Source organism: Enhydra lutris, unplaced genomic scaffold (assembly GCF_002288905.1).
Source record: "Enhydra lutris kenyoni isolate GAN:26980312 unplaced genomic scaffold, ASM228890v2 scaffoldscaffold39, whole genome shotgun sequence".
Lineage (NCBI taxonomy): Eukaryota > Metazoa > Chordata > Mammalia > Carnivora > Mustelidae > Enhydra > Enhydra lutris.
In genome coordinates this window covers 11,278,610-11,301,505 of record NW_019154123.1, presented here as the reverse complement: position 1 = coordinate 11,301,505, position 22,896 = coordinate 11,278,610, and the positions used below count along the sequence as shown (strand labels likewise).

General features: G+C 38.7%; 2 protein-coding genes across 2 annotated transcripts in view; one reads left to right on the top strand and one right to left on the bottom strand.

The window, feature by feature from the left end:
- The window catches only part of LOC111154984 (TBC1 domain family member 5), a 544,655-nt gene extending 529,534 nt beyond the window's left edge, over positions 1–15,121 (bottom strand). The window contains exon 1 of the mRNA XM_022514953.1: positions 14,698–15,121. The gene's annotated coding sequence lies outside the window, so the exon portion shown is untranslated. The remainder of the gene's footprint in view (positions 1–14,697) is intronic.
- On the top strand, positions 12,465–17,961 carry LOC111154964. The gene is made up of 5 exons (XM_022514922.1): positions 12,465–12,472; positions 14,125–14,270; positions 14,339–14,574; positions 16,511–16,714; positions 17,659–17,961. The coding sequence occupies exons 1-5, from the start codon at positions 12,465–12,467 to the stop codon at positions 17,818–17,820; spliced, it is 756 nt and encodes a 251-aa protein (XP_022370630.1). The 3' UTR covers positions 17,821–17,961.
- The last annotated feature ends 4,935 nt before the right edge of the window (positions 17,962–22,896 follow it).

Genomic DNA, 22,896 nt, shown 5'->3' with positions numbered 1-22,896 from the left:
ATGTTTTCTCAGTAAAACACCACAAAAGCAACCCAGTGAAATCTGATATCATCATCATTATTTTATATAAGCAGTCATTACTAACTAGAAAAGCCTACACTACGCTAGTGTTATTTTTTAATGGGACTACTAGATGAACTTTAAAAAACACCTAAATTACTTTTTTTTTTAACCTATCAGTGTTCTTAATAGTATTGTAAAATGTGAACATATAATTATAACTACAAACCTCTTCAGTTCTGCAAAAAAGTCAAACTAGAGCACTAAGAAGACATGAATAAATCCTGGCTTAAAACTATAGTAACAATTTCTCTTCCTATGAAGAATGACTTTGATTCACAAAGAGTTTGATATCATGAAATAACACTCATTTTCAAAATATAAAAGATTGGAAAAGATGAAAGACAAAACAGGGCTCATTCAAATTTAACCTATAATTTTTCACACAGTACAACTACTAGTTAAAAAGAAATTATCAGCCTGTAGACTATAAACAACCAAAGCTCAAAATATGAAATACAAAGTCAAATGTAAACAAGAAAAAAAATGTCTACATGAGTTTTATACAGTATCTTCTCTAATCCTATATATTTTTACTAATGCAAAATATATCAGCTTAGAAAGTATAATCTTAAGGTCCTTTAAAGTTTGTGATTACAAGGGATTACCTCCAAGATCAAAAGCAGCACTGGAGGAATACCAGTATCACATGATCTAACTGCCCAAAAATCTGCTACTATTCAATTTCTGCATCACATGAGTATCTCATATAAATCAAGAAAATTAAAACACTTACATGTTTAATAGGAAGCATTTGTGATTCTACTTAAAGTTTTGTCACTATCTTTACCCAAACCCTTTTCAAAGTATTTGACTGGCGATCCTAGAACTTCTTGAAAGATAAGAAATGCCTAATTTGTTTTTAGTCATTGTCTTTATAACTTGAATAAACTCAAAAGCTACAAATGCAACATATTACTACAACCAACATTCTAAAAATGTCAAGTTCCAAAAATAAAAACTCCTGATTGTCTTCATTATATAATTTTTAAAGTTTGCTATAAGAAGGATGGTTTAAAAATGCAATCAGCTAATATGCTCTATATAATTATCACTACTCAATGAGGGGAAATGTCTATATATTGAATAAAGAGTAAAAAATAAAATAATTTGCAGGGTACACAAGTAATCCCAACATTATAAAAGATTCTATATCACATCTGGACTACAAGCAACAAAAAGAGGGGGAAAAAAGAGAGAGAAAGTAAAATGTAGGTCTAAATATTTTATGAAGAAGTCAGATTCCCAATTCAAATAGCAATAATTAGAGTGCTCTGATGGCTCTTACTTTAAATTACTGGAGGCCAACAAATTTTTTTAACTTCTGAAAAGTACAGTGAAGTTTTTAAGCACATTCTTTATAAACATTTTATGGACCAAATTACTAAAATATTCAGGTTTACCATAAATTAACTGTCATCAAGAACTTCAACCTCAGGACACAAAAATACATATACACACACACAGAGAAAAATATAAATATATATTGTGTGAATGTATAGCAATCTTTTTAACTTTCTAAAGAAAGACACTGATTTCACCTTCCCTGTTACCTGCCATGAAGAATGTAAAGTTGTCTAATTTGTAGGCACCATACACAGCTGATCTGGTACAAAATTAATCACCAAATCAGTAAGTGAAGCCACATTCTGACAATTTCTGAACTTCAAAAAATATTATCATCAGTGTGTATGACTCTCCAACACTAAAAGTATGACTCTTTGATATCACTTGTACAGAAAACAATTTCAAATTCCTTGCCAGATTCAATTCACTTATCTGTGTTACTCATTAGTAACAATTAGTTGAGAACCCAGTAAGAGTCACAGAACTGTACTCAGTGCTTTCTACAAACATTACTCTATTCCTCCCTGTATTATACACTTGCAAAGTATCCCTATTTTACAAATGAGAAAACTAAGTATCAGAACATTTAAGTCACATCATCAGGACTGAATTACTAAATTGTAGAACCAGATTCTAATCCAAGTCCATCTAATCAACTTTAAGGTCTGTGTGCTCTTCCCACCACTGTAGACTCACATTTATGCTAACCTTGTTCATGGATTTAAAAGTATCTCCCACTCTTTTTTTCCTACAGAAATTTATATTTAGGACTGGGAAAGGAGAATAAAGTACGTGAATTACTTTTGCAAACACCAAGCCACAATTTCCTCTAAATTCTTCTTGGTTTGACTTATATCATTTCAAATATGAATATTAAAATTTGCATCACTGGTTCAGCAAGACTTAAAGGCATGCATTAATTACCACAAAAGACTTCTTACAACAATACTGAAGATTCTAAATAGATCAAAGATCCAAAAAGTTGGAATATATTGGTAAAAGTATTGCCAAAGAGTAGCTCTGTTTACCAAGTGTAAACACAACAACTTTCTAAGAATAGAAGCTCAAAATTGGTTATGTTAAAAGTCTTCATTCTAAATACTAGGATCAACGAGAAAAACAGATCTATACATTTCTTCACAGAGACTACCTTACAGATCCATTTGAAAATGTCATTATTACACCCTTCTTCCTAGAAGTTATTTTCATTAGTTTTAGAATACTACATCAGCAACTTCTTCCCACCACACAGATATTATCCCACTGTTTTCTGGCTTCCATCTCTGCTCCTGAGCAGTCAGCTGTCAGTGTAACCACTACAGCTCCTTTAAACCTGATCCATCTTTTGTTCTCTGCCAACTGTTAAGATATTCTGTTTCTGTGTTCTCCACGTTACTATGATGTGTCTAGATGTGTACTTAAAATTCTCAGAATTTCTTAAATCCATGGACTGGTGTTTTTCTCAGCTCTGAAAAATGCTCAGCCATTCTCTCTTCAAACACTGCTCCCCTTCCTATTATTTCTCCCTTCTACAATTAGAAAACTGACGAAATACTGTTAGACCTTCTCATTCTTTGTCCTATATACTGTAATCTCTTCCTTTTTATCCATTTCCTTATCTTTCTATTCTACATTCTGAACAATTTATGTCCAGTTCATTGGTTCTCTTTAGTTGTATTTAATCTACTGCTAACCACATCCACTAAGTTTTTTGTTTTGTTTTTAAGATTTTATTATCTGAGATAGAGAGTGCACACGCACACAAGCCAGGGACTGGGAGAAGCAAAGGGAGAGGGATAAGCAGACTTCACACCGAGCACAGAACCCAACATGGGGCTCGCTCTCCCAACCCTGATCATGACCTGCCAAAAATCGAGAGTAGGATACTTAACTGACTCAGCCATCCAGGCACCCCTCTATTGAGTTTTTCATTGTAATTACTATACTTTTTATTTCTATAAGTTTTGTTCAGGTCTTTTTCAAATCTCTCAAGTTTCTGATTGCCTGCAGATATTTTCTACCTTTCTGTAAACCGAACAAACAGTTGTTTTATCATCTCTGTATACTAAGTCCAAAATCTGAAGTTTTTATGGGTTCATTTCTGTCAACTATTTCTGCTGCTTCCTACCCATAGTACTTTATTTCCTTCTTTGCTTGGCTATATTTTATTGTGAGATAATTCTTTAGAAAAATGTTTATGGGAATTTCCTAGGACCAAAGACAAAATGTATTCAACCTGAGAGGACTTTCATTTCTTCTGCCCAGCACCTAGAACCACCTTCAAATTCACAATTTGAGATTCTGTTAGACCAGGCAACACTGAATTTGAGCTGCAAAGGAAGGCTTATGGTTATAACTTCTTAGGAACAGATATTTTTTTTCAAGTCCAAAGCAAATATTCTTACAGCCTCCTGTAAGCAAGAACATGAGAAGAGGTTTAACCATACTCTCTGACCATAGCTCTTTTGGAGTCCAGTTTTATAGGGAAAGAATATCCTATTACACTCCCCTCCCTGGGCATGTATGGGCTTTAATTTCTACACCCTGTGCTTTGTGAGGCCCTCAAAACTAAAGTAAATTTTCCTAGAATGTGGCTAATATTCTCAAAGGAAAAGCAGTTTTAATATTCTGCTTCTCTAAATTCCTGCTTTTGTGTACATTTTGACCTGGTAATTTCTCAGTATCATGTTTGTTCCTAAGGAAAAAAAATTTCTAGCATTTCTATATCTTTTCAGGGAATTACTTTTATCTATATACTACAGCTGATCATATTACCTTATTTTCAATTTTAATAGATTTCACATTTTTATATTTCAATCACTAAAAGTTTTATTTTGTGGGTAAAACTGAACACTATGTAACAACTTCTCTTTATTCAGCTTGATTAACGGGTATAATCTAGGATAGAATGTTCCCAAATCCCAAAACAGATCAATTCTATTATAAGACCATTAAGAGATGGATAGATTCTGAAATTCATTCCCTACATATCTGTATAAATGTTATGGAATTTATTAGTCTATTGATTATTTTTTCTCCACCAGACACATGTATAATATATAAAAATTCTGTATCTGAAGCTATCGGAAGATTAGCCAAAGTGGTAAAAAGATGACGAATAAGGAACTGAGTGTAATCTTATTTCTGCCAAGAAAGAGAATAGTAAAGAAAAAGACTAATATGTGGAACTACATAAAAATTCAGAAATTCTTTGTAAGAATTTTAAAAATGCATAAGCAAAATTAAAAGACAAAATTGAAAATATCTGCAATATATACATAACAGGCAAAGAGTTAACATCTAGAATATGCAAAGAGCTCTTGAAAATCAACAACTAAAACCCAAAAAGGCATTAAAACAATAACATAAAAGCAATCTATCAATCTATGCCAAGGCATTAACCAAAAGCAATGATTTATAATACCTTCTGGTAGCAAGTTACGGGCAAATATAATTTATACTCTGCACTAAAGTTAGAGTATAAATAACTAAAGTTAGGGTATAGAGTTAGGGTATAGAGTTAGGGTATAGAGTTAGGGTATCTTTCTATTAGGCCATTTGGCAATAAGAATCAAAATCTAAATTATGTATTTCCTTTATATAATAGTCCCATTTCTTAAACACACACACACAAATAATAATCCCATTTCTACCAGAATCAACTGCCAGCCATGTGAATGAGCCATATTGGAACTGGAAACTCCAACCTCCAGTGAGCCTACACCAAGCAAAACAGAGATCAACTAACCCTACCAAATCCTATACAAATTATAAAATCATGAGTAAATAAATATTACTGTTGTCATAAGGTGCTAAGTTTTGGAGGGGGTTTAATCACACAGCAGTCAATAACTGGAACAGTCTCTTATTTACTGCTATATATTCAGCATTTAAAACAGTACATGGTATGGGACACCTATTTTTAATAGTCACAGCTTCAGGAGTATGAGTAAAGATGGCATAGATGGTTTTGGTAGTGACAGAGCAGTCAGAAGTGGGACAAAGACTGTTAGGTAAAAAGACAATTATAATACATAATAAATGTTATGTTGTAGTACAGCATATCTGCCCAGACAGGAAAGGACAACACAGTGGTGTAAGACTCAGTGGTGTAAGATGCTCTGTAGAAAAGTGATATTTCAGCTAGGACCTCACAAGAGTTAGTAAAATCAAGAGATAAATTATTCCAGGCTTGAAGTAAGCAAAATCCTAAATAGTTCCAAAAACTCAAAGATTTCAGTGTTTTATAATGAAATCATACGGGAGGCAGAAGGAAACACAAGACTGAGCAATGTGATGGAAGGGTACTGAAAGGTTTTAAGCAATAGACTAAGAGAATCAGCTGAAAGCTCATAAAGATCACCTGAATCCTGGGACACCAGTCAGAAAACTCTACAGAGACAAAGGAAAAAGATGATGATCTGGAGATGATATACCAGAGCAGGAGTAGTGGGCATAAAGAGACAATGGATTCAATATTCAACAATCCACTGAGACTGATGCCATTACATGATGATTTGGGGAATAAAAGGTGTCTATCAGGGTTCTGGCTTCAACAACCGGAAGATGGTGGAGTCATCTACTGGAGCTAATTCATGTGGGAGGGGCAATAGCTTTTATAAGAGAAGATGGTAAATTCAGTTGCAGATGTTATGAACATGAGCAGTTTGTGGGCCATCAAAAGTATAGTTATCCAACAAGCAACCAAATACACAGGTCTAAAGCTCACAAAAGAAATCAGGATTGGAGATCTAAGATTATAGACTCTTCAGGAGCCTTTTCTCTCTTTATAACATTAATCTCTCACTATCTCCTCAGTCACTCAGATATTATTCTACAATTCTCTCACAATTTATAAAGTATCTCTAATTGTATTAATGCTTCCAAAACAGTGGTATTACATTATGAGGAAACCCAAGTTTAATCAATGTTTTGCCACACTCTTTTTAAGGCAGGATGGGTGATGGCCACTGGTTCTCACCATTATGCAGGCAGTTTTAGTGACAAAAAGGAAGGAAATTAGGGGACTGCTCAGGACTACTTCACAGACCAGGGGAAAGCATCTGTAAGCCTGACCGGAGCAGAAATGAGGTAGTGGAGCTATCCTCTTAAAGATAAAATGAAGTGCATCTGAAGAATAAATAGGAAGCCAGAAAATCATTAGAAGGGCAAAGAAGTACAAAAGGATAACCAGAGAGTAGAAGGGGGCAGAGAAAAAAGAAATACATCCAGGCACTTCCCCATCCCCACCTTCCCTATTTTGTTCCTATCTTCATTGCTTCCTGGTCTATCACTTCCCAATGGCTTCCATTACACTCCGTTCTGACAATTACATAACTTGGTTTGGAGAACTTTAAGTAGACCATAGCAAGACCACAGCTTGAAAAGAAAATTCACCATAAAATTGGAAAATTATACTACCTGACCAGAGAAAGAAAATCATGATACCTGAGATACTACAGATATATAAACCCAATATTGCACAGCTTGATTTCTGTAGTCTATCAGTATTCCCTTTTAATTTCTGCCAAATCACAAAGAAAGAAATCTTCAAGCTCTAAGGAGATGAAAATGTAAAACCTCAGAATAATTGCTTGGGCAGTGCAGCTAGACAGCCACAATTAAGAAGGAAGCTGCAGGCCCTTTAACTTAAAGTACCAAAGTGTTGTGTATTACCATGAGTATTTTGACATACAAGGAGAATCACAAAACTTCAGAGCCAGAAGGGTCCTTAGAGATTATCAGTTCCGGCTGTTATGACAAAGTACCATAGACTGAAAGGCTTATAAACAACAGAAACTGATTTCTCACAGTTCTGGGGTCTGAACTCCGAGATCAGCAAGGTCAAGTTCTGGTTGTAGGTCCTTGTCCAGGCTGCAGACTGCTGACTTCTCATTGTATCTTTACTTGCCAGAGAAAAGAAGCACTCTCTCTTGACTCTTATAATGGCACTAATCCCATTCGGGAGGCCTCCACCCTCATTACCTCATCTAATCGTAATTACTTCCCAAAAGTCTCACCACCTAATACCATCACATGGGAGAGTGAGGGAGCAGGGTTTCAACCTACAAATTTTGGGGGGACACATTCAGTCCATAAGAGAGATCACTTGGTGAAGTGGTTTCCAAATATTTTTAAATCCTTCTTAGAACTGAGTAGATCAATTCACAGTGACACCGTATCAAAATACCGTATTTCAAGTCAATGAAATTAAGAAAATTATTCCAACACAGCTTCCACAAATGAAAATTAATCATGAAAAAAAAAAAAAAAAACCTCTACAAAAATGGCTGATATCAGATGGTATGCTTATCTACTTGGAAAATGTAAGACAATCAACTGAAAACCAATTTTAATAAATAGATTCAGAAAGTGACTAATTACAAAATACACCCACAAAATATCAATGGTTCTTCTATTGACCAGCAATAGTCAGGTAGAAAACACACACACACACACACACACGGAGAAAAATCTCATTTCCACCAATAACAAATAAAACACTGTGGGACGGAGTAGAAGACAAAATGATAAAATTTCTGATATACATACAGAAAGAATAAATCAGTCATTCGGTAGTACTGAGAAAACTAATCAAAAGCTTAAAAATTTAGTACGCTCTATTTCACACTATACAACTAACCATGTTCTGGAATAACTGTAAATTCAAAATTTTAAACTGAAACTATGAAAATAGTTTAAAATATAAATAACTATATAAACAAAATATAGGAAAAGCCTACAAGATTCATAAAGGAAGAACAAGATTTAACTACATAAATGCTAAAGTCTATAAGAAGGCAGAAGAGGAGGAGGTATAAAGTCAAGGATGCCCAAATAAAGCCTAAATAAAATAAAGATGAAAATACCCAATAACCGCAAGTACAGGACCTCTCAGCTTTGTAGTTAACGGTAAAGTGGTACAATTTGGTCATGTGTTTCAAAACTATTAAACATGGGCATATCTTTGGAACTACTAATAATTCCACTCACAACAATTTTCCCTAAATAAATCATAATGCATAGGCACAAAGGAACATTAGCTACAATAATGTTCAGTGTAGCACTGCCTGTCATGTAAGGATTGAAAGGAATCTAGGTGTCCAAGAATGGAGGACTACTAACAGCACCTTCACACAATGAAAGTCATAGAACTACTAAAAAGTGTGTAGAAGAGTAAAATCATTAGTAACATAAAATATTAAAGGAAAAACACACACAAGTAATAAAATAACATAAACCCACTTTTAGTTTAAAAAACAGGTGTATCTACACGTGTTTATCCATATATACCTATGATACACATACACACACAGAGCACAGGTAAAAAAGTTAAAATTAACCCCTGAACTACTAAGAGTAATGAAGACTGGAGAGAGGCGGCAATTTATCACAAGCTTCCCTATGCCATGCATACCGACCTATCAAAATGAGTATTCTTACTACAATACTCCTGGACTTCATGAAGAAAAAAGTCTACTTTAACCAATGCACAGAGAAAGTGGTACCATCTACCCATCTCCTACCAACTCCACCTTCTCTCCCAACCTCCACAAGAATCCAGAGCAATCAATCCACCATCTCACCTCAGAGTGGCAAGAGATATAATGTTAGTAATTTCTCTTGGATTCCTAGAAGTTAGCTACTGGAATACCTCCAAAGGTACCTATTCTGGGAAACCGGAAGGGGTCCATTCTGATCCCCACTAATTACCAGCAAACAGAATGCACCCATCTAGAGCCAGGACCTGTAACTCAGGCTCAGTCTTCTTGCAGTGCTATACCACCCAACTCCACCAGAAGGCAGTTCCATCTCACTGCCCCCAAGGTGGTTATATAAGAAGTGGGGGTTTTACCTCTCCCTGATCTAATTATTTTGAAGATCGGTATTTACAAGTAGAGACCCAAACTGCTTTTAGTTCAACCTTTTTATCTTACTTAGATGTTTAATAACAGTAAGAAAACTTGGTTGCTAACCAACATTTGCAACTCGGTTTTCTAAACTAATACTTGCAGTACAAATTTGACTTTTTTTTTTTCAGCCTCTCTCAAGACAACATAACCCCTAAGAGAACTGAAGAAATTCCCAATAGTGCAGACCATTACCTTTGATAATTTGTTTTTATAACATTTTTACAATAGGCATTACCTTTTGTAATAGAAAAAAAATTTCTAATGTCAGGCTAAGCTATTATACTATAATTATTCAACCCAAGATATTCATACACAACATTTTCTTTAGATATACCACAACTAGTCTGTCATAAATTATCATACAAAACTAAATATAATCATTTTTAAAAAGCAAACCATTCTCGGGGATGTCTGGGTGGCTCAGTCAGTTAAGCAGCTGCCTTCAGCTCAGGTCATGATCCCAGGGTCCTGAGATCGAGTGCCACATCGGGCTCCTTGCTCCTCAGGGAGTCTGCTTCTCCCTCTGCCTGCCACTCTGCCTACCTATACTTTCTCTATCTCTCTGACAATTAAATAAAATCTTTAATAAATAAATATAAATAAAAAGCAAACCATTCTCAATGCAGACTTCATGACCCATAAAAAGGTAAATATAAGCGTTCTTGTCAACACAAATCTATAAAAACTTGCAATCATCTATAATGCCTCTTTCAAATCTCCTCAGTCTATTTTGTCTCAAAAAAGTAATCCAATAATCACCTTCCCTAGGCAACTGAGTCAAGAAAAATTATAAATCCACAATTACTAAATATCTTCATGGAGTCAGAGACACCACATGTAGCACAATAACTGAATGATACGATCTTCAGAGGTTTTTCGTCCAAACTAGGGGACACTTAATGAGCATCTTTTGCATGCCAGGTCCCATGACAGGTGCTAAAAATAGAAAATGCTAACACACAAATCCCATAATCCAGTTCTTTTTCTAATCAAAGAGACAGGTACTATGATAAAATATAGAGAGACAGAGATCCCAACCCCTTATCTCCAATTCCAAAAATCCAAAAAACTCTGAAAACTAAAACTGTTTTCTAAGCTGTCAACAAAACACAGCCTAACTAACAGGAGGCTTTTTATGGTCTTTTTTATTCTACTTAGTGTGAACATGTATAAATTTGCTGGGAAAATTAATGTGTACAACTATGGGGTGATTGTTCCTATCCACAGGAGGTTTCAGGATATAAAGCATATGCCCTATATTAATTCTCTAAATTTCAAAAATTTTACTTCTGAGACACATATGTCACCCTGGGTTTTAGATAAGGGGCTGTAGATCAAGTCTGGAGTATGCACAGACAGATGGATTATTTCAAGGAGCAAAGGAGTCTGCTGAGGGAGGTAAAAGTTATACTCAGCAGAGCCTTCATAAATAAGATGACCTTGTTCTAGGCTTCACAGCACTACACTAGAAAATTTTAAACCAATCCTTTCACACCACCACTAAAAACATCTTCTTTTATTTCTATAGCTTTACTTCCTTATTTTGAAAGATCTGAGCAGCAAAACCATATTTATTTATATTTAATCCCCCAAAGGGATAAGAGCATTACTATACCAACTCTGTATCTAATCCAAAAAATAAGGTGCCTTGTTAGCGCAGTAGGTAGCGCGTCAGTCTCATAATTCAAAAAATACAAACTTTGTTTTGCTGGCCCATACAACTTCATACCAAATAAATTCCAAATACCAAACAATTCCCATGAAGTTCATTCAAATACAGTCAGTCTTGGTTATGTGGATATGAACAGCCACACTGTAGATTATCCATAGTAAAACACAGTATCTAACACTTCCATGATAGCATTACCTATGTGTCAGATACCAAGCATTATATATGTATATATACTATACATACATATATATACACATACACACACACACACACACACAAATATACTCATTTAATCCTCAAATCAATTTTCTGGGGTACTTATTATTATCATCCTCACTTTAAAGTTGAGAAAACTGAGGCACTATGAGGCTAAGTAACTGACCAGTATAACAATACAACAGATAGCCATCACAACACAGTATGAACTTCGAGAAAACCTTTACAACAGGGATTTGTTGTTATACTGACTTGCTTCGCAATTATCCCAGTTAATGAAGAATCAATGCTACTAGAATCAGCCCATAGGCCTTCTCCTCTCACTTCCTCCTCCCACAACTGCCCACAGCCACAAAATCTCACTTCTCTAGTTCCAGTACACACACTGTAACACTACTGCCATTCTAATCATCTGTCCACATTAAGAGAAATGTCTTAGACCAAGTGTACCAGCACCACTCCTCAGGCTGGTGCTGATACAGGACAAAGTTTTCAGCGGTCAGAGACAAAAGGACACTGAAGTTGTCCTTATGACTTTCCCATTGTTAAAATATGATAACAGTGACTCATGCTTAGATTGTTATCGTCCTTACTGGTCAAATAAAAAAAAATCAGTGACCCATCAATCCCCCCCCGCAAAAAATCCTAAATATTAGGATAACAAATACAAGATAAGTCTACTATGTATGCATAGAAGGGGAAAAGGGGTGGAAGGTGGAAGAGAAGCATAGGCAAAAATGAAGAACAAAAACTTGCAGAGTCAAAAGGAAGCAGACACTACTTTCACATTTAATAGTGACTTACAGACTTGAAAGATCGGCCTGGCAGACAGGTGCAAACAAATAAAGCTTTGCAAATTTCAGTATCTTTTTCAGGAAAGATTACAAGCATTGAGGCAAGTTTTCATTATACGATGGGGGAAATTTTTCAAAAGATGAGAAGTTTGGATTTTAAAATGAAAGAAAATCTCATAATTTTCAACAATACTAGGAAAAGGGAATTTTGAAAGGTATCATTAATTTATTTTCTTCCATAAAAGCTACATTCAGAAGATTTAATATTAAAGTATGGACTGTAGAGTCAGCCAGAGCCACAGCTCTGTGTTAGCATAGGATTTTTATCCTCTCTCTGCTTCAGTTTCCTTAAAGATTGTTGTGAGCATCATATGAGTTAAAATACATAAAGTGCTTAGAACAGTGTCTGGCACTTCGTGCTTCAAAAGCATGGTCATAAATATTTAAGAACATGAAGAAACGATGGCAAAGTAAGGACTAGAATGAAAAGTATAAAAATTACGGTGCTAAAAGCAATTAATGTTACATTTCAATAAAGTTTTTAAAAAGTTAGGTACAACGATTTTTACAGACATAAAGTATGAGGTTAAGTATGACACTTTTCAACTTTTCAATTTACATTTTCTTGATTAGATTAGGGAAAAAATCTGAATCCATTTAGGATAATCTCAACAGGTGGAGACCCTAAATTCTTTACAAGTTTGTTTCCAAGGCTCAGGAATGCATTGCTCAACTGAGGCTGCATCTGAGAGAAAAAGCAAACACTCAATACTTTCATTAATAAAAGAAAATTTTATCCCAGCAACGGATTCAGAGACACAGGACTCATAGTCCATTGATAAAAACCCAACTACCCAGAGCTGAGTCCTTCAGCTAGAAATACACCAGGCTTCCACAGAAAATTCACAGGCCAGGTGATATATGCACCACAGCATGCACAAGAGGCATCCTCACTTCTCCAGGTTGGGCAACTCACTCCGAACTACTATCCCCTCCCCTGGAATTCCAACACAGCCTACTCACCTTTCATAAAGGAGCGCCCTAAGAGGAACTTTCTCAGGTCATCCTGCCTTTTGCTTTCTCTCAAACCACCTCTACACTCAGGATGAATTAAAGCACTTAATCATTGACGCTTGCTACTCAAGAACTGTTCCTTGTCCAGCACCACCTAGGAGCTTATAAGAAATGCAGAATATCGGGGCACCTGGGTGGCTCAGTGGGTTAAAGCCTCTGCCTTCGGCTCAGGTCATGATCGCAGGGTCCTGGGATCGAGCCCCCTATCGGGCTCTCTGCTTGGCAGGGAGCCTGCTTCCTCCTCTCTCTGCTTGCCTCTCTGCCTACTTGTGATTTCTCTCCGTCAAATAAATACATAAAATCTTTAAAAAAAAAAAAAAAAAAGAAGTGCAGAATATCAAGATACATCACAGACCTACTAAATCAGAATTTGCGTTTTAAAGGAGAGCCACAAGGGATTCCTACGCATATTAAAGACGGAGAAGCACTTGTTTGCAGATAGTTGTAAAAATTTAAAATGCTCAAGTTTACATCTGAATTTAGAGATATAGTATGAAAATTCCAAGATGTGGAATCCGAAAAGCTCATTTAGAGAAATGACTAACATACAAATGAATGTAAGAGATCAAAGGTTTGTTTTCAACAATGCCTACATTTACTACTACCTGCTTTAAGTCAGTATTTTGTGCAACAGCGCAGTAATAATATACAGTTTCTTTGTACTATATCTTTTGTACAAAGTACAAATAATGACTGGTTCTAGAAATCTCTGCGAAATCGGGCCCAAAGCCGTGCAACCTGTACGCTACAATTTCGGGATTTAGTCCAATTCGGAGTTGACAAATAGAAGTCATTCCCGAAAATTTAGAAAAAAAAATCTGAAGGATGTGAACTTTAAATCATATCCCTGAAACTAAAACTAGTTAATAGGTATTGAACGAACTCTAGATCATTTATAGAACCAAAAAATGTTTAGGAGGTCTGTGTTCGTTTTTCCAGGAAAAGGAGGGGAAGGAGGGATCAACTTTCACAAAGTTTTTCCTATATCCTTAAAGGCCTCAATTTGCATGTTCTTTCAGGTGAATAAACTTAAGTCGTACTAACACAGGGTAACGTTGCTCTCCTCAAAGACGAAAGGCTTCTCTAGTCCAAAAGCTGCATTTTTAAAAGGTTTGGGGATTCCGGGCCCGTTTCGCTTCCGGCCTAGGAAGGAAGCGTGCCGCCCACGGCTGATAGGAACGGGAAATTTACCAAGTAGGAAGTTGAGCCACAATCCAACCACCAGGCTCTGACCACTTGCAGCAGTTGGCTTTGCAGCCTAGACCCCAACCTCCCGAGGCAGGGAAGGCAGGCGGACTGGTGGAAGCAGCCCCCTCGCCCAACCCGCCCTGGAGCCAGAGGAGCCGCCCTCCCACCACCCAACCCCCACGCCGACCCGGGAAGCGCACAGACGGGGGCGGTGCGACTACCCGTTCGCGGCGACAGCAGCAGCAGCACCCTCAGGCCCTCCCGTGAGACGGCGGCAGCTGCAGCAGCGGCGCTGGGAAAGGCGGGAATGGTCCTGAGAGGCAGAGGGGGAGGCCGGGGCGGGAGCGACTGCATGTGGGGCTGCACTGGAGGGAGGCGGAGGCGCTCAGGGGGCTCGGCTTTTTTTACGATTATCATCATCATCTCGTTTTACCTGTGGCGCAGAAAGGCTCCCCAGCTCCTACTCCCTGAATCCTCCTCCTCCCCTCCTCTTTCTCTCTCTCTCCCTCAGTCTCTGCCGGGCGCTTGCGGAACCAGCCGGGCCCGGCCCGACCAGAAAGAGAACAGGGCGGGAGGGGGCGGTGGTGACCAGCGACCACGTGACCACGCTCGCGCCGTAACGGCGGCCGCCTCCTGCCGCGCGCCCTCCCCGCGCTCCACCTCTAATAACCCCGCGGCTCTAGCGCCCAGGACGCTGGTGCGCAGGCGCCCGCCCGGCCTGGAGGCTGCGCGGGCGCGCAACGCGCTCGCTCTCTGGGCCCAGTCTATGGGACCATGCGGGGCACGACGTGGGGAGTGAGCCGCAGGCCAAACCCTCTACGGAGCCGGCCGGCTACCAGTACGCATGCGCGGGAGGGCTCGTTCCCCCCCCCCCCCCCCTCCCAAACTTTCTCCTTGTCCTCTCTCTTGCGCCCCAACCTGCGCCCAGATGTAGCCTTAGGAACCTGGTACCGAGACTTCACCACTCACACCCACCACCACCTCCCCAGGGTGGGACTGAGAGTAAGAGAGATGTCAGCCCCCGAGAAACTCCTAATAGGCTGGCCCTCCTGCCTCAGAATTTACATTTCCTACTTGCGTGTAAATGGCCTGCTCGGCGTTTTTTTACAGCTGAGTAGACTCCTGTTCATGCTTCAGGACCCAGCCTGTAACTTACTCCGAAACATACTCTACTCTCCTTTGGGGAAGTCATTAACATTTTATGCAGATCTACTTTGTTATAACCCACATAAGTTTTGTTTTGTTTTGTTTTGTTTTGTTTTGTTTTGTTTTACAAATCCGCAATACTAGGCTCAGATTTTATCTCTACTCTAAAAACCTAGGACAGTATGTGTCTTCAGCATTGTGGTATCTCAGTAAAATTCTGATGACTGTCAGAACACAGGCAATGCCTAAACTCTAGGTCTTTGTCCTCCACCTCTACTTACTCATGATTTAAGATTTCCTTTAACCTTAGCACATGGAATGCTGGTGTTTGTTTCTCGAATATGAAAGCCTTTAAATGGGAATGCTAATTAGAGTGGTAAATGCTTCACCTAGTAAAAAAGATTTATGGTCTTTTATTGGCCTATCTTCACAAAGAGCTCCAAAAGAAATTGATAGTGTTGAGTCCAGAAGAAGGGAACCAAGAAAGAAAAAGGTCAAATTTTCAAAGGTTAGCTAGCCTCCATGGAGGGTCCCTGTGTGGGAGACCTTTGTTCAAAACCCTCCCCTTTGCACAGGGATTCCCTCAACTACTGTTGGCCCTCTTTGTTGCAGGAGCTGGACAGGTCAACTTAATGCCTCTTGCCAAGTCTAATCAGGGCAAATAATTAAAATGTAAAAACTTATTAAATATCATTTCTGGCTAAGTCCTGTCATCGTTACCTCTCATCGTTAAATGAGGTGAATACCTAGATGCTGTTCAGGAACTTTAACTAGCAACAAAATTCCAGAAAATGTTGGGATAAATGCTAAGCAAGGAACAGTATTAACAAGGGCTTCTGAGAAAGTAGGAAAATCACAGCCCTCAAGCCTCCAATCTGATAGGTCTGAAATGTTGATGGACTTTTTTTCCTACATTTACCAATATAGACACACACACAGTGATCCCACCTGATAGTTGCAGCTACCACCCAGGATATGCTAGCACCCCATTCTAAATACATCCAGTCCAAGGTTCAGACTCTATGAGAAACTGTATTTTCGTGGCCTATGATAAACCCTAATATCCATGTGCTTGTGTAATACTCTCCCCTTGAATCTAGGCTGGACCTGTTACTGCTTTAAACAATAGAATGTGGCAAAACGACTGCCAGTTCCAGGCTGAAGCCGTAAGAAGTCTTTGCAGTGACAACACTGAAATTTGCTGGAACCTGTACTCAGGGAAAACAGAAATGATTAAGAAGCCCCCTCCCCCGCACCTGTTTGTGTTCTGGGAAACGGCTTACCACAAAGAACCACCCTTCTCGGTATGACTTAGATGGGACTCTGTCCACTCTTTCTCAAAAGACTGGCAGATGACTCCTTGTTTACCTGTGACAAGACCAAAAACAGATCTTTCCCTTTTTGCTTGAACCTGTTGACAAGGTTAGGCACAAACCCTTCAACATTCTTTGTCTCATGGATGATTAGCTGAGATTAGAACTGTTTGTTGCCTTAAAATTATCTAGACACAGACAAACATGCCCTGGCTGACTAAGACATCTCCTGATTACAAAACAATTCCAGCTGATGCAGGCTGAGGAGTCCAAGGACCCAGAGGGGTTCCCACAAGACTAGCCAAGAAGGTCTTTGTCTTTGCACAGGATAGAAATCAAATGCAAGCCAAGAGGAGAGTTTATTGAAGACATAGAGTGCAGACAGAGCATCTGGGAGATGCTTTACTTGGGGTCTGTTGTTTTTATTGAGGACTGTGGTCTTGTGCACATGTCTTCTCAGACATCCGGGAACAAAGATGAGTGTTTAAATGTTTTCCATAAGTCATTTACACCCTGGAGCCAGGGATTTGGGGAAAATGTTCATGAAGACCCCACCTGGTCACTCCTTAGATGTTACCTATTATGCTGGAAGTCTCCAAAAAAATCATTAACTCCTTGACCTTTGCAAGGAAGATGTATACATTATCTGTACTATAAGGCATGTGTAGGGTGGGGATGTAGGTCCTAGTAAGAAAAGAGGCAGCAATAAAGCCATCCTTCATGGGGTTCCTTCAGTTTCCCTATCTCACAACTGTAAGTCATCCCACTGATAACCTGTCTACTGCTCCCTATAAAAGTACAAGGCAAAGCCCTGCTGAGACACTCTGATCTTCAAATCTAGGTACTCTCTCCATTGCAATAGTCTGCATAAAATCTATTTCCTTGTTCATTCAGTTTTGTTTTTGACAACAGCTTCTGTTTTTGCCCTTTGGAAGAAGAACCGTGAAAGAAATCTAACTACTCCAAGACTGCCATGCTGCCAGAAGTCTCACCTAGCCGTTTCAAGAGGCCAAATAGAGGAAAACTTGAGGACCTGGGCTAATCGCCCCAGCTGTGCTCCCATTGGACACAACACAACCTACCACGCATGTGAGTGAGTGAGCCATCTTAGAAGTGGATTCTCCAGCCCCATCAAGTTGCCCCAGCTGATGCCACATGGAACAGAGATGAGCTATTCTCCACCATGCCCAAATTGTAGAATTATGGACAAATAAATAAAAGTCATGTTAAACCACTCAGTTTCGTGGTAGGTAGATAGTTAGCAATAAGTAACCAGAGTATCCACCTGTCTGCTAGAGATGTGTTCCAAGTGTCCTCACAGGCAACTCAAACCCAACCTGCTCAAACCGAGTTTTGCAAATCTCCTCCAAACCTGCTTCTATCTTTTGCTGGTAGTGCACTCATCCCCCTGAGACTCCAAACCGACAACCTGGGAGCTTCCCCTGACTCCTCTTTATCCTACCACATTCATTCACCAAGTAATGGGCTTTTTTCTCCAGCTCCATGCACATCTCACCTCAGATCCTCTTCATCACTCTCCTGAATTACTGAGTACTGAGAATTAGTCAGGTTTTTCCATGTTGCAAGGAAGTGTCATACATGTACCCAGATTATCTTAGAGGTTTATTGTGGGGCAGGGACTGAAGAGATGTGGAAAACCAGCCCAGTCATCTTCCATCACCTATTTTGGGTGGTTTCAGGCTAGGAGGCCCAGCTGGCCTTTTGGAGAACCACAGAATAGCCCCATCCTTTAGGCCACAACGGTAGCTCTAGGGATTCAGCTTCTCTCTAACTTCTCACATCCTTAATCTACAAAAGAAAACCTGAGGGGTCTGTTAGTCCCTAAATGCTACAGAGTACCCTGACAGGGCTGAGACTGGCCTATAATCTAATCTTGGAAAAAGAAACTAAAATAATAAAGCTGATAATAATAACTCCATAAAACATAAACATTATATGAAAATTCATTTTGAGTTATGCTACTTGTAATACAATTCATATTTTAAGGTAGAAACATTAAATTTGAATTAACATCAGCATTCTTAGAAAAATAAGACACTTAATTTTGCTACAACTTGGTTCTCTTCCTTGGCATCTATGTGCATTCTCTGTCTCAGGGCATGACATAGTGTGAAGTGCACACACACACAGACAAATGCAGATGTTCTCTAGGAAAGGTAGAAGCCCTCTCCTAGGCCTCTGCCTCTGGGGACACTCAGCCTGGACCCTTTCGGCCAGGGCAACATCCACATACCCCTTTCCCTCAACTCCACTCAACACATCTAGGTAAATAGGCCACATTCAGATCCTGAAATTACCGTAGGGACCTAGAATAACATAATAACAAGATGTACATTCTGCAATGTGGTGGTGAGAAGATATGGTAAACATGGGCTGTGTGTGGAGCTGGCATTAGGAATCATCTCCTCCCTTAGTGAGTACCTGGTAGAGCATCCAAGAAATATCTGCTCAGATTTCCTGCTCTAAGGAGCACAGCTGACTTTTAGCCTCAGCTGTATTCTTGCCAGACCCACAAGTGTGTTTATGCTGAGATTATATTTCCCCTGGGCTCTTCCTAGTCAGTGACTGAGCACAGCAGGGTTATTAGTGCAGGCCCATTGTTGAGGGATGCAGGATTCCTCTAATGGGCTGCTTTGGCTTAAAGATTCCCCACTGGCCTGGTCAACACTTTCTTATAACTCCTCGAAGTCTTAAGATCTTCTTGGACAATCTTACTTCCTTTCCCCTTAGCTTTTACAGTTATCAGAACTGCATTGTTGTCTGGTCTCTCCCTAGTCCAGCTTCCACTTCCTTCCCTTCATCCTTCACTAATACTTTCTCGGTAACACTTATGTGCATCCAATCCCATCATGGTGTCTGCATCTGTGAGGACAAAAATTGAAACCTACTCCCATTCTGGGACTTCCTCTGGCCCATCCTCAGAGTAGAGCTACAGGGTACAATTATGATTCATTTCAAAAAATCTAAATTCTTTAATTATTTTGTGTTTGAGGTTTTGAAAAACTTTTTGTCTCCTAGAGCCATGCATTAAGTGCAGCTAACCTCAGCTGGGGATAACAATAAGCTAAAGCCTTTCACTCCTAAGAAAATAAGATACTTTGAGTTATTTTGATTGTAAAGATAATTAAGATTATAATAAAGATTGTGAGGCTAATAATGAAAGTTACTAAAAGTTTTATGAGATAACGGGCCATTTGGCCCCTCCCCTCCCCATCCTGTGTTTCTGTAACAGACAGTTTGGGAACTGTTTGTTCTAGTGCATAATAATATCTCCCACAAGGCTCAATCACCACTCCCTTTCCCCAACTCCATCCTTAATCAAGAACCTGAAACAAAGGTTTCTTCTTTCTGGGAGAATTGAGAATTGAGATTAAAGCAACATGGCTAGAGGAGTGTGGCTAGAACTGGAACAGCCCCATGAAGTAGGCCATTTCATCAGTCAATGTCTGACCAGGAGCCTAGAAACCATTTTACTTATTTGTAACAGAGGGAATCTAATACAGGGAATGAGTTATGCAGGTGAGGACCAAACAAGAAATGGGGAGGTTGCCCTGAGATTAGCAACAGCTGAAGGGAACTGTATTATCCGCAGCTGAAGAGACACAAAAAAGAGATCATGTTACTGGGACCCCAGGGCTGGGGTCATGGGACCTAATCTACACCGTGGTAATAAAGAGTCTGAGTAGTCGTAGGGGTGACTGGATGGCTCAGATGGTTAAACATCTGCCTTCGACTCCTCAGGTCCTGATTCCGGGGTCTTGGGGTAGAGCCCCAGGTTGGGCTCCTTGCTCAGCGGGAAGTCTGTTTCTCCCCCTCACTCCCCTTTCCCTCTCCCATACTTCTCCTACCTTTCCCTCTGCTCATGCTTCCTCTATATCGCTCTATCTCAAATAAATAAATAAAATCATTTTTAAAAAAAAAGAGCCTGAGCAGTTGAATGCAGAGTAAAACTACTTAAGGTAGTTTTGCTCAGAAAGCATTTATAAGGTTCACTCCTCCCCAGCTGACAACCACAAGGAGGGGGATAATTTTCTAAAGAAAATGCATGGCTATTTTTCAGATGGGGACAAATTTTGGCAGACAAAACAACACATGTTCACTACATTCCTTCTGTTAGTTACATAATTTCAAAATGCTCTTACCTAATATAGAATAATTAGCCATTTACTAACCATGTAATTAAAGAGTAGGTATCAGTAAGTGCTCAACCAGCTGATTAGTGATATTAAGCTTTAAAGTCATTTTAACTCTCATCCCAGTCATGAAAAAACAAAAATGACATTATTCTACAGATAGCCTACTCCTCTCAAAAAAAAAAAAAAAAAAAAATGCTAAAGCCAGTAATTGATTTATATGTAGTATCTGCCTACCTGTGTGTAATAGACAGCTGGCTCCTCTTCCCCTCCAAATTTATTTTTCTCTCTCTCTCTCTCTCTCTTTTTTTTTCATTGGAATTGACTTTTAACTGGGTACAGAGCCCTCTGTCTGGAGACTACATTTCCCATTCTGCCTGTGACTGGGTATGGCCATGTGACTTTGTTTTCATCTATGAAGTGTAAGAAGTTGCAATGTGTACCTTTTCCACATTACTTGCTTAAAAGGAAATTGCTTGCTCTTTACTGCCTCTTTTTTATTCCTGCCACCTGGAACACAGACATGGCAGAGCATAGTAGCTGGCAGAGCAACAAGATGGAAGGAAACCAGGCCCCTGAATTGCTTCGTGGAAAGCTGTCTCCCAAAACTGAACTGCCCCACTACACCTTTAAAGTATAGAGAAATAAATTTCTACTTTATTTAAACCACTGAGGTTTCTTATCTCTTTTTTGAGCCATATACCCTTTACCCTCCTGATATAATGTATAAGGTATTATATTCTAAGTTGATATGTGAAGAATCTCACCAAAGAAAGTCTAGATCAATTTTTTAAAACAGATAAATTCACTTACTCTTAGAAGACTCAATGTCAATATTTATGGATATATGAAGAATATCAAATGCTTTGACTAACTGCAAGGCCCATATTTGCATTACGCTATTTTGTATCACCAGCACATCATGCTCAAAGTTACCTGTAAAGATCTTGGAACTGTCAGAGACATTAGAAAACAGGATAGAGGTTAAGTGCATAGAACCAGGACTAGAAAAACTTCAAATCCCAAGTCCTATTACTAATTAAAGGTATAATCTCAAGCAAGTTATCTAAACTCTGTGGCTTCAATTTCATCTGTGAGATGGATGGGGATAATAATAACCTTTACTTCATCAGGTTGGTGTGAACATTAATTGAGATAATCCACTATTAAATAAGGTATTTAAGCATCTGGTAACCATTCAATTAAAAAGTATGTATTGTTTTATATTATTTTATATCTTGGAGTCTCAGTCAGAAAAGTCTTTATCAGAAAAGTACATCTGCAGTCTGAAGAAAGAGCAAATTGTTCTAGATACAGCAATAATGATTGGGATTCATGGTTTGCATGCAAAAATTGGCAAATTCTGGCCTTTACTTTGGACGTCAGAAAGACAGGTATTTTTGTTGTACTGTCCAAACTTCTATGATATACCCACAAGTATGCCTAAATGGCAATGCAGTAAAAGTAATGTCTTAGCTTTATTACTCTGAAGCACTATATCTCAAAACATTATCCTATAAAGAGAAAGAACTTGTAGGAGGGAGATAATCAGTGTTGATTTTCAACAGTTCTGTAGAAGGACAAAGGAGTCATGATCACAATTATGTGAAGCCATTTCTTTGAAGCTTTTGTTCTCTGTGAGAGCATTTATTTCCATTGGATTACTTCTTCTTGGTCAGGTGTGTACAGATGGTTCCTTAGTAAACACCTTTCAACAGTGATTTTATAGTGTCTGTATTCCATATGAGACCCTCACATTTTTTCCAGGTGCAGGCTTACAATGTTGTGCCAAGAAAAGTGTAAACAAGCAACATGGCTTATACCATTTAGTTCATATCCTTGTTATAATGTTTGTCCCATTGCGTTATGACCAGCTGCGTGAATGTCTGACGCTTCCTGGACTGTGAGTTCCTCAGGGGTAAACAGTATCATCTCCATATCAGCGGTATTTTAAGAAGGGCTTAGCATCTGGTAGGTATTCAATAAATGTTTGATATGAATAAAAGTAAATATGTATCA